At 35.0% G+C, this 12256-nt stretch overlaps 1 protein-coding gene across 2 annotated transcripts in view; it reads right to left on the bottom strand.

Annotated features, from left to right (window-relative positions):
* LOC110029090 (translin-associated protein X) overlaps nt 1–9076 on the bottom strand; it is a gene marked incomplete at its 3' end in the record, with an annotated part of 11267 nt that extends 2191 nt beyond the window's left edge. The window contains 2 exon segments of one of the 2 annotated variants that reach the window (XM_020731218.1): nt 8672–8763; nt 8853–9076. In XM_020731218.1, coding sequence (XP_020586877.1) covers nt 8672–8763; nt 8853–8883 — 123 coding nt within the window. 2 annotated transcript variants of the gene reach the window in all.
* Nucleotides 9077–12256: the final 3180 nt, after the last annotated feature.

A 12256-nucleotide genomic window follows, 5' to 3' on the forward strand; every position in this document is an offset into this window, starting at 1 on the left:
TACTACCTGGTACATACCTCAGATCAAATCAAATAAAAAAAATTAGCTTTGGACATTGTCTAGTGTCTAAATATATCACAAGCATTCAAAGACGTTTGATATGTTGATAATTTTTTTATGTTCCTCTAAAATATGGAATTGTTTACATTAGAAATTATGAGGATTTGATTATTTAATTGGATTGTATTATTTCGCTGGATTGGATTATTTCGCTGAATTGAATTTATTTCATTTCCTATTTTATGTCGTTTCATTTATCTCCAAATAATTATTAGAATTTGATTAATTGGAGATGTAGGTGTTATATCTTTCTTTTATGCTATTTCCTTTTTTTTTTTGTCTTTCCTATTTTAAGTTGTTCCTTTATCTCCAAATAATTATTTAGAATTGATTATTTGAAAATATAGGTGTCATATATATATTTCTTCCTGTTATTTCTTTTTTCTTGTATTTCATATTCTAGGATTCATGTAAGGTATATTTATATTCCTTTTTTATATCAATAAAATAATTCCGCTTAATTCTCGAAATCAACATAGTATAAGAGTCTTGAAACAAGCCCTTGAGTCTCCAGCGAAGGAGTAGATCTCCTACAACAGAAAACTTCCTCCCTACATAACCTAGCCGACTGAACTCCTTCCTACAAGAACAAGTTGCCTGAACCCTCTCCTTCCAGGCCTTAGAAGTCAAAAAACTTCCTCTCCCTGCAGGACCTAGCAGCCGGAACTCCTTCTTGCAAGAACTAACCTCTCCCTGCAGGCCCTAGACGGCAGAAAATTTCTCTACCTGCAAGCCCTAGCCGTCGGAACTCCTTTTTGCAAGCCCTAGCCATCAGAACCCTCTCCCTACAAGTCCCTAGCAGCCGAAAATCATCTCTGTCAGTTGAAAAACTTCCAGCATGTCGCAAATTATTGCAGGCTTCCTTAGTGGAGATCTGTCTTCTTGCAGTCTTTCCGCTACATCTGGATCTCCTTCCTGTCGGTGCTGAAATTCCTGTAAGCAGCCAAAACTTCTACCAAACACTCCACGCACAAGAAAATCACAAGAAAAAGAAAAATTAAGCAAGAGTTCAGATCTTTTTGTTTTATATGCCGAGTCTTCCTATGCTGCACTTGTTATTTTTTTATTTTTTTTTTGAATTAATCACGATTTAACTGGGATGTTCTTTCCATGGGCAGTATCATGTGTTTGATCACAACTCCTTTTGCAACTGACTTTTTTGAGATCATAGTAGTTCAAGAAATTGAGTAAGTGCTTAAGAGGCAGCTCATAAATTCCACTGCTCTGATGAATGTTGGGATTGCAATTGTTAGTTGGTTGGCTCTTCCATCTTTGTCCACTAGCTTTAATTTTGGTGTCCAGGAAGTAAAGAACTGGGAGTTGTTTTTTTGTGTTGCAATTGGACTATGGGTCGATCTTGTGATTGGATTTGTTATCGAATGCTGCACTAGTAATGCATACAGTCGTATGCAAGGTGTTGAAATTCGTGCAGAATTGGGGCTACCAAAAATGTTATTTTTGGGTTTGCTTTGCAAATCAGTCGCAATTCCAATCCATGATGTGCATGACCATTGGTGGTAGAGAAACTTCTAATGTGGAAGAAGTTGGGAGATCTTATGAGCTTGTTAAAACACGTGAAGCTATAAGACCTGATGGTTGGGCTTACCACCTTACTAGAACGAAAACAACCATTCTCTAGTATTGGTAAGCAAGCTAGTGTGAGTGTTGGAGCTTCTAAACCGATCAGATCCAAATACCTATTATGTCATGTAGCTTTCCCTATTCTCTTTTACCTACAGGTCATACCCTGCAGGTGTTCTTTTTTTTCCAGCAAAACATACCTTGCAACATTCCTACAATTGTTCTTCGTGTTCTTCCTTTTTACCTACAGGACCATACCCTGCAGCTTTCTCTGCAGGTGTTCTTCCTTGCACCTGCAGCTAGGGGTGTGCATTATTTGATCAAAACCGAAAAACTGAACCGAACAGAACAAGTTTGGTTGGTTCGATTCGGTATCAAAATTGGATTTCGGTTTTCAATTTTTAAAACTTAAATATTTGATTTTCAGTTTTCGGTTTGGTTTTAAATTTTATTCAACCGAACAAACTAAAAAATTGAAATATTATTAAAAAATTTTATTATATTTTAAATTCAAGTGAAATAAACTAAAAAAAATCAAGGAAATTATTATATGTAACATTTGATTGAAATAAATAGATGATTCATGAAATCAAACAGATATTATGTGAATAAAATGAGTGATTTGTAATGCTTGTTATTTGCCAAATTTCGACTTTTTCATAATAGAGATGTTTAAACCGAATTAAATTTTGGTTCGGTTTTATCTAAATTTAGATTGGTTCGGTTTTCTGGATTATAGATTTTCGTTAGAATCGGTTTGACCAATTTTAAAACCGATTCATCCGAACCGACCGAATGCTCACCCTTACCTGCAGCTTTCACAAGTTTGCTTCCTTTTCCTCCAGCCATACCCTGCAGGTGTTCTTCCTTTTTACATGCAACCATACCCACAAGTGTTCTTTTTTACCTGTAGGTCATTCCCAACAACTTTTCCAGCAGGTGTTCTTTCTTTTCCCTGCAGCCATAACCTGCAGATTTCCTTGTAGATTGTATATTTCCTCATAAACTTTTATGTAGCATTACTTGTATAAGCTTTTAGCCTACCTGCAAATATTGCATAAACTGCAATTAAAGAAAACCGTCGTCAACTAAAAGTATCCCTAAATGCTTTTGGGATTTGATTACCACGTATGGGATGAATGCCTTAAGTTCTCCATCACAAAGGATCTTCCTCACCCGTTGTTTGATGATTTCAAATCCAAGTTGAACATAATTGACATCCACGTTTCAATTTGAGAGAAAGTGCTAGAAGTTATAAGGATTGGATTATTTTGAATTGAACTTATTTCCTTTTCTATTTATGTTGTTTCATTTATCTCCAAGTAATTATTAGAAATTGATTAATGTAGATAATGGTGTTATATCTTTCTTTTCCTGTTATTTTCTTTTTCTTTTCTTTCCTATTTTATGTTTTTTTCTTTATATTGAAGTAATTATTAAGAATTAATTAATTAGAGATATAGGTGTTATATCTTTCTTTTCCTATTATTTTTTTTTCTTGTATTTTCTATTCTAGGATTCATGTAAGGTGTATTTATACATCATTTCTATATCAATAAAATAATTCCGCTTAATTATCAAAAATTAACAGTTTTTATAGTGTAATATCTTCAATCTATGTAGCTCTACAATTTTCATAATATTTTTTCAATCATTGGGGAATGGAATGGAGCTTCATGTGGTATTGCACTTACAACACAACTATATATTATGTATGGTTTAGGTAACAACTTTGGTGCAATAATTAATGTGTATTTAAAAAAGATGCTTATTTAGTTTATGCACTATCTAGTCACAATCAGGCTCCATATAATAATACAAATCCCAACACTATTAGACATCTCTTGTATGCCATTGATAAGAAGAGCGAATGAGTTGATTTTCGAGCTTGCATGTTAATATTTATCATTGTTTGTGTTTTGCCTATGCCTGCCAACTTATGCTAATTTTATGTTGAAGCTTTATATGACTGTTTGAAATTTTTTAATGTGTTGGGATTTGTATTAAAGAAGACAACTTTTGTTATTGATGATAGCAGTGCTGCCCACCATCCTAACTTCAAGCTCCTTGCAAAGAAGAGTTTGAGTTTTTTAGTGTGTCAAGTTATAATGTCTAATCTGGTGGCCCTATGGTTGAAGTTCGCTCTTCTTATCAATGGCATACAAGAGATGTCTAATAGTGTTGGGATTTGTATTATTATATGGAGCCTGATTGTGTCCATCAATTGTCAAATCATACTCAAAGCTTTCATTTTCACCGATCAAGTTCGGTGATGAGTTTGTTAGGAGGGTACCGGGGGGGTTGCCCATTAAAAAAAATTCGTGCATGGTGCGTTAGAATTGTACCTGCAAAGCTGCAGTATCAGCACCACGATGTTACTGCAACATCGTCGAAGTGCTGTCTTTGCACCGCAACACTACTCCCGAAGGAAAGTTTGTGTTGAAACCTAAGAGAATGATGTTGTGTACCATTTTAGGGTGTCGCAACACTACAAAGTGTGAGTCCATTGTAAGAGTTCTTTCTGAGATTTTTTTTTGTGGGATTTTGAATTCTCTTGTGCAATGAGTGGAGTATAAGTGTACTTTGGTGTCCAAAAATGTGAAGAGGCTTAAGTGTGGTGTAATTTGTACTATTCTTCGCTCTTTTGCTTCATAGTTAATTTCTTGAGATGGTGTGACTTCATGGCTTTTTTTTTTCGCAAGTTTTGCCACATTAAATTTATGTTTTTTGTGTTTTCTTATTTTTAACGCTTCTATTCAAAGTTTTGTTTCAGATTTCTAGAATTTATTTCCGCAATTTACATCTCTGACAACTTACTTGGACAAATTAAATAATAAGACACATTATGCAATGTGTAACGTGAAATCCGGTGTATTGAGTATCCAAGTGTCGCGAGTATTTGATACAATAAGACAACCCTTGAGCATCCTTATGTCTCCATGCCTCCTAACATTAATTGGCCACCTATTTATGTAAGCAAAGCGAACAAAAGCCATATGCTTTTGAAACTAAAGATATGAAGCGATAAGCCACTTAGTTTAAAAGATAACTTGATATAAGATGGTGAAGTTGTTTGATTTTTTTTAAGTGGAAGCAGACAATAAGGGAAATCTATGATCTTAGGGGGGATACAAAAATCCCCAGCAAACCCTGGCTTGCAGAGAGATCTCAGAGGAGGTGAGCACTCAAGAAAATTAAGTCTGGGATGTTAGCTGGAGCCCGATCCCGTCTTCCCGCTCCCGCCTTCGACTGCTCCTGTGTGCGCGAAACAAAGCTTCACTTCGTCCAATCTCAAATAGTCGCGACTCCCTGCTGTTTCGCGAAACGTCGCCTCTCCGCCTTCTCTTCGCGATAAAAAGAGCGGCTCTCCTTCAGATTTAGTTTACAACACGGCCCTTTTTGGTATTCTTTTTGGGCCTCCTCTTTGGGCTTTCTCGGGATTGAGAAAGAGAAGTGCAAGCAGTAGTTCCTTGCGGTAGAAGAAAGAAGAAAGAAGAATAAGAAGATTGTACTCCTAAAAAGATTGTTCTCCCCTGGTTTCTTTTTGGTGGTTTGTGGCAGAAGAGAAATTAGAATTATTTCTCTTGTAAATTTATTTTCTTCGATGTATCTCGATGTAGAGAGAGAAGAAGAGAGAGAGCAACGAAGTGAGAGATCTCAATTGTAAGTCGAGACGACCGATTTGTGTAAATTTTTCAAGTAGTAAAATCCTCTGCAACTCCGTGGACGTAGGCAATTTGCCGAATCACATAAATCTATGTTCCGTTGTGTACAGTTTTCTGAAGTAAATTTTCTCATTTTATTTTTTCGTTTCGTCAAAGATCGTTCTTTTATTTTAAATTTCATATATACAAATCACAACAACTGATATCAGAGTTTTGTTCGAATCTAAGGAAGAATGATAGTTGCAGATGAAGTGAGGGTTTCAGGATTGAGAAATTTGATAGCACAGATTTTGGTTATTGGAGAATACAGATATAGTACTATCTCTATGCAAAGAAATTTCATCTTCCGTTATTAGGGGAAAAAAACCTGAAAAGATGGATGAAACTGAATGGAAATTGTTTGATCGACAAGTTCTGGGGGTTATTCAATTGACCTTATCGATATTCGTTGCACACAACGTCGTCAAGGAGAGGACAACTGCAAATCTCATAGCATTCTTATCAGGTATGTATGAAAAGTCATCGGCGAATAATAAGGTGTACTTGAAGAAGTTATTAATCTTAAAGATGGCGGAAAGTGTTTATGTTGCTCAACACCTGAATGATTTCAATACTATCGCAAATCAATTATCGTCTGTTGAAATTGATTTTGATGATAAGATACGTGCTCTGATATTTTTGGCATCATTATCAAATAGTTGGGAAACCATGAAAATGACAATTAACTGTTCTGCAGGTAAATCTAAACTAAAATGTGATGATATTCGTGATTTAATTTTGGCTAGGGAAATGCGCAAAAAAGATTATGATGAGATCTCATGTTCGACTTCGGCACTTAATTTTGATTTCAAAAGGAGATGGCAGGAGAGGAACTCAAATAGAGGGAGATCAAAATCAAAGTCTGGTCAGCATGCAACCTGCTGGAATTGTGGCAAGGCTGGCAACATAAAGAGGAAAAATCCTAAGAAGATGGAGAATGCAATGCAAATGTGGCAACTGAAGAAGCACAAGATGCACTATTGCTGGTAGTTCATAGTTCTGCTGATAACTATATATTAGATTCAGGGGCTTCTTTCCATACAACATTCCATCGGGAATTGATACGAAATTATGTTGCAGATGACTTTAGAAAAGTTTATCTTGCAGATGGAGAAGCGTTGAATGTGGTAGAGAGTGGGTCTGGGGTACTCATTCCTATTGTTCCACAGACAGATGGTGAAGAATCACAGAACTATGAAGAAATCTTGCAAGATGAAAGTTCGAGCAAGTGGGAGGTGGGAAAACTTCCACCAAAGAAGAATGCATTACACAACAAGTGGGTGTACCAGGTGAAGACTGAGTTTGATGACAGTAAGAGGTACAAGGCTAGACTTGTTGAAAAAGAATTTCAACTGAGACAGGATATTGCTCATGCAGTGGAAGTTAGGAAGTAGCTTAGAGGTACAAGGCTATGTGAACCCTGTTGATATGTTGACTAAGGGTGTTACTCTTAAGAAATTGAAGTTGTGCACAGCTTCAGTTGGTCTCTGGTGTGAAGACAGGGGATTTGAGTTGCAGAGGTGGAGGATCCATGTCTGAAGAAAAAGACAACGCCACCAGTGGAAGATCTCAGTTTGAGGAAGAAGACGTTGTGGTCTGTGTATCGGTCTTCAAGTGGGAGATTTGTTAGTCGGAGCCCGATCTCACCTTCTCGCTCCCGCCTCCACTTGCTCCCACGCGCGCGAAGCAAAGCTTCTCTTCGTCCGATCGCGTATAGTCGCGACTCTCTGTTGTTTCGTGAAACGTCGCCTCTCTGCCTCCTTTTCGCGATAAAAAGAGCAGCTCTCCTTCAGATTTAGTTTATGACACGGTCTTTTTTGGTGTTCTTCTTCGGGCTTCCTTGGGATAGAGAAAGAAAGGTGCAAGCAGTAGTTCCTTGCGATAGAAGGAAGAAGAAAGAAGAGAAGAAGATTGTTCTCTCTTGACTTCGTTTTGGTGGCTTGTGGCAGAAGAAGACTTGAGTCTTTTTCTCTTGTAAGTTTATCTTCTTTGGTGTATCTCGGTGTAGAGAGAGAAGAAGAGAGAGAGCAACGAAGTGAGAGATCCCACTTGTAAGTCGAGACAATTGACCGGTGCAAATTCCTCAAGTACTAAAATCCTCTGCAACTCCGTGGACATAGACAATTTACCGAACCACGTAAATCTATGTTTTCCGCTGTGTACTATTTTCTGAAGTGAATTTTCTCGCTTTATTTTTTTGCTTCGTCAATGATTGTTCTTCTATTTTAAATTTCAAATATACAACTCACAACATGCGAGTCTAAGAAGTACCAACAAAAAAACCTCATTAATGAGAATCACATAATAAAAACACGAATGTGACATATTAAAAAATGATGATGTATAAGGAATCACTCAACTCCAAACCCTAGCTACGAAGACTAAACAAGGAAAAGCCAATTAACAACAAATAAATTATAAATCCAAACAAAGTTGTAGAAGACAAATTGGGCACTGGAACCCTCGAAGATGATGACCACATAGGGGGAAATTATAAAGGTAAAAAAAGCAAAAAAGCAAAGCAACTTTAGTGTGGTTTCCATCTCTCTTACATTATCCTAACTGTTACCACTCAGAAAGGAAAAATCATGATTAGTTTTACTCAGTTAGAAAATGGCTCAAAATAGTAAATGGATGAAAAAAATAAGCTTTCGTTAAATTGAGCTGATAAATAACCTAGAACCAAACATGAGAATTGCTTACAAGCTTTAGCATGTAAATAAATTTAAGAAAATAAAGTTTAAATAGTGCAAAAAATAACTGAAGTACGTTGATAATGGATGTTTCTTTATTAAGACTAAATCTGGATGTGATGAGAAAATAAAGTTGTAAACTTTTTAGAAGATCAATGATTTCTTTGCATAGTCTTTTCCCGATGTGTTTTTCATCGTGATTAGTTTCATCGACGCATATAATACTTTTATCATATTTTTTATGTTGTTGCATCCGCTGCCTGCCTATAATGAAATAGAATGACGAAGAACTTTTGGAGATTTGACCCTTCTTCATAATTCATAATATATGTGGAACTATCTCCTGGCTTAAGAAAAAGGAACAAATAGGAGTCCTGATGCATTAGTACTTCAATTTTGGGGTGTCACTTGTCAAATGGCCCATCGTAATACACTTTTTTGGGAGCCTCCTGAACAAATATTTTTTCAAGAAAAAGAGCATTAAAGGTAGTCCAGAGAATATCCATCAAATAACAATTGCAAGGCAAATTTACATGCTACTAAACGGAGAAAGAAAATGTTGACACCGGAGCCCAGAACTTAGAGGAAATAGATATTTCAGGAAAAAAAAAATGACTCGAAGTAGAAACATACAAGTTGGTTAAGGTGCTGGGCGTGCTTTGCGAATTCCTCATTCATGGCAGAGTTGGTGCTCATCATCCGTGGCTTCTTAGCGGAGCTCAATACTGCCACTAAGGCTATATAATGAAGATGATTATCGACATATTAGATGCACATAAGGTTCTTTTTTAGAGAGTTGAAAAGGGTTTAATACTTTGGTGAAGGCGATGGGGTTTTGCTGTCATTATCCACCTGCCGACGGCTCCGTCTTTCAGCTGTGGCTGCTAGCTTGCTAGAATTCAATGATAACAAAAGATGACGCCGGGAATCCGCCGGCGGTCGCCAATACCGCTGCCTCTGTTGTCAGCAGCACGGGTCTCAGGCGCCCCAGAAAATCACGGTACAGTCTGAATGTGTGATGCACTGGCTTGGTCAATTTATTTTGTACAAAATTTGTATTACTCTTTCCAATTTTAGACATTCACTATCTAATTAATAAATATTAATTAATAAATTATATTTGTGTAGATTATTAACCGAATATTTTGATTTTTGTTAACCAAGTCTTTAAAATACCAGCTTATTGTTACCATAAAAGTTGCTTGTAATCCTCCTAAAATTAAATTTTACTCCATTTTAATTTAGTTCGATGAATTCAATTATAGTGATTGATGCCCAAAATTCTTGTGAAGCAGTCGGTCAATCACCCAAGTATATGTGTCGATTAAATAATGTATGGATAAAGAATCTGCATATCGATTCTATGAAGAAATTAGTCAAAAATTTTCTATTATGACAAACTCTGGTGTACTAAACCACTAAATCTAATTTGAAGTTATTAGAGTAATATGGATGAAAATCCTAACATTCCTAAAAATAAAAAAATAAAACAAATAAAAAAAGCCATAAACATAATTGGTTGTGACATAAAAGGCAGGGAGCAACTTTAAGTCCTATAGTATCCTCTCAATACTTTTCATATGAGTTCTCCTACGTGATAGTTGACAATAAGGGATCAAATCCTATTAAGTTTATGTACAGGTCATAAGAAAGGTTGCAAATCATATTACAGTTAATAGGGGCATAACCATACAACGTTTACAGTGATTTGTAAGATATGTTATCTAGTTTGCAATTCTTTAATGAGCATATATTTATTTCACTCGGCTAATGTATGTTAAACCACTTGTTTTTCTAATCAGCGACTAGAAGACAAATCATGAGGGGTATTAACTTCTGAATTGGCCAAATTAGGAGTAAACAATGATCAAAATGTTATGGAAAATGTTTGAGGGGAAAAAACTAACGATAAAAACAACAAGAAAACCCTATCATTACATCACAGGATCAAGATAAAAAAATAGCTACGATACATGAGATAGAAAAACATGGAAGGTTTCACTAAATGCATTGAAGATATAGTTAGAGAAAGTACAAAGATGTACAACAAAGCCAAATGCACTTTGCAAAACATCAAGTCCCACCGTACCATGAAAAAATCTCCACATTCTTCCTCACACGATAACACTCAATCTCTCCCTCATACACAACTTCTCAATTCTCAAAGTAAAAGTGGCCCTAGGAGTTTTCCCCCCAAATGAAGCAATAAACCCCTAGGGTTTGAAATATAAATCACAACTCTAACTAGAAGAAACCTCCAAAGTGCTGCAAAACGCCCTTGTGGTGTCTCAATGCATATTCTTATATAACTCTTACCAAAATCCTGATGAAAATATTGCTAAAACACGCATTCAATTGTCGTCGTTGTTCTTGAAAATGAATACAAGATACCTAAAAATAACTATGAGACCATAAATTCACACAATAAAAATAACATAAAACATTTTAAATGAATTATCCTACCTATTATAGTTTACATTAAAATTACATACATAATTATTATTAATAAGCTATGTTCTTAGGGTAGAAACTCACTTGTAGTTGTCATGAATTGCTCGAAAATAATTATCCCTAATTTCTTTTTTCTTCGCATGTTTTACTTTTCTACAAGGACGAATAATTTATATTTTATCTCGAAGCTATTATTAATTAAAATTGGATGAGTATTTGAATAATTATTCACAATATTTTTTTACTTTGTAGGGAACACAACCATACATTATTTGTTATTATCGTTATCTTTTTTTGTCCATACATAGATATAAAGCTTTCAACTCTCTTGCTTCAAATATATGGCCATTTGTATATGAGGATGCTATACATAGATATAAAGCTTTCAACTCTCTTGCTTCAAATATATGGCCATTTGTATATGAGGATGCTATACATAGATATAAAGCTTTCAACTCTCTTGCTTCAAATATATGGCCATTTGTATATGAGGATGCTATTACTCTTCGTTGATACCCTTTGTAAGAAGGTGCATTGATAACTCATATTCCATCTCTAATTTTCATCATTGCTCCAAAATCTCATTGATAGTTTTGGATTGAAAAAATCACTTAAAACTTATATAATTGATCAAAGGAGCACAATTTATTAAAGCTAAGCTACCTACAACATAATTAGTTGTTTGAAGGAACCATTTTAAATACATATTGAAGAATTTCTTGAAACAAAAGCTATTAAAAATTTATTTAATAAAACTATTTTTCAAAAATAAATCTACAAATGACATAATCGACTTTGTAAAAGTCGATTTTAGCTAATATTTATTTTTCCCTTACCTCTCTTTATGTTGTTGCATGCATTAAAGAGTTTTAAAAACAAAAAAAACAAAGAGAATGTTACCTCACTTCAGTTGTCGCGTGCATTTAAGGTTTCGGGAAATAAAAGAAAAGGAAAAAGTTGGTTAGGACTCATTCATTGAGTTCAAAAACAATTAAAAAAATTGTAGAGAAATAAGAGAGAGTAGGTATTTGGTCAAGAGTGGAATTGGGTTGTTATGAAATTAATGTGATGAGCAGAAAACTTAGGGAGGGGGTGTTGCTTGACGCTTATAAATGACTGCAACGATAAGGTAAGCAACACGCCTCTAATTTTTTTAGATTGTATGAATGAGAATGTAATTCATATGATTGAGTGCAAATAAATATGGAAATAAACTTTGAGGGTGTAGAGTTAGAGAACTTTAATGTGACAGGTTAAAGCCTCGAACTTGGTTTATTGTTTTAAGTTTTGATACGAGATGTTAGCCCCCAGGTGAAGAGAATCGAGGGAACTCTAGAGTGAGAGCTGGTATCTTTTATACTTAGCCGGTCTTCAGAACTATTCAAACTTTAAATCAGCCAATGTTTTTTATAGCATCTCTAGTAAGGGTAAAGAATATTATTGTTCCTATCCGGCACAACACAATTTGCATACTTCCACAACAGAAATCATATACTTGTTACTGATTCATGATAAGGAGAAAGATATTTTCTTTTACATAAACTCAAGTTATCTTAAGAAATTTTATTGTTTTGTCTATCAAAAATACCAAAAAGAATTGAATTTTACTTATTGAAAAAATATTTATAGTTTAATTAATTGTCTTTTTAAAATAAAAAGTTTGTGCATATTGTGTATTTTCTCTGTGGGTTTGACATTCAGGTCTTAATAAAAAAAGTCTTATATTACTTGATAACGATACGTATACTTGCGTAGTATCCTAATATA

The sequence above is a fragment of the Phalaenopsis equestris genome, unplaced genomic scaffold (assembly GCF_001263595.1).
Source record: "Phalaenopsis equestris unplaced genomic scaffold, ASM126359v1 Scaffold000547, whole genome shotgun sequence".
NCBI lineage: Eukaryota > Viridiplantae > Streptophyta > Magnoliopsida > Asparagales > Orchidaceae > Phalaenopsis > Phalaenopsis equestris.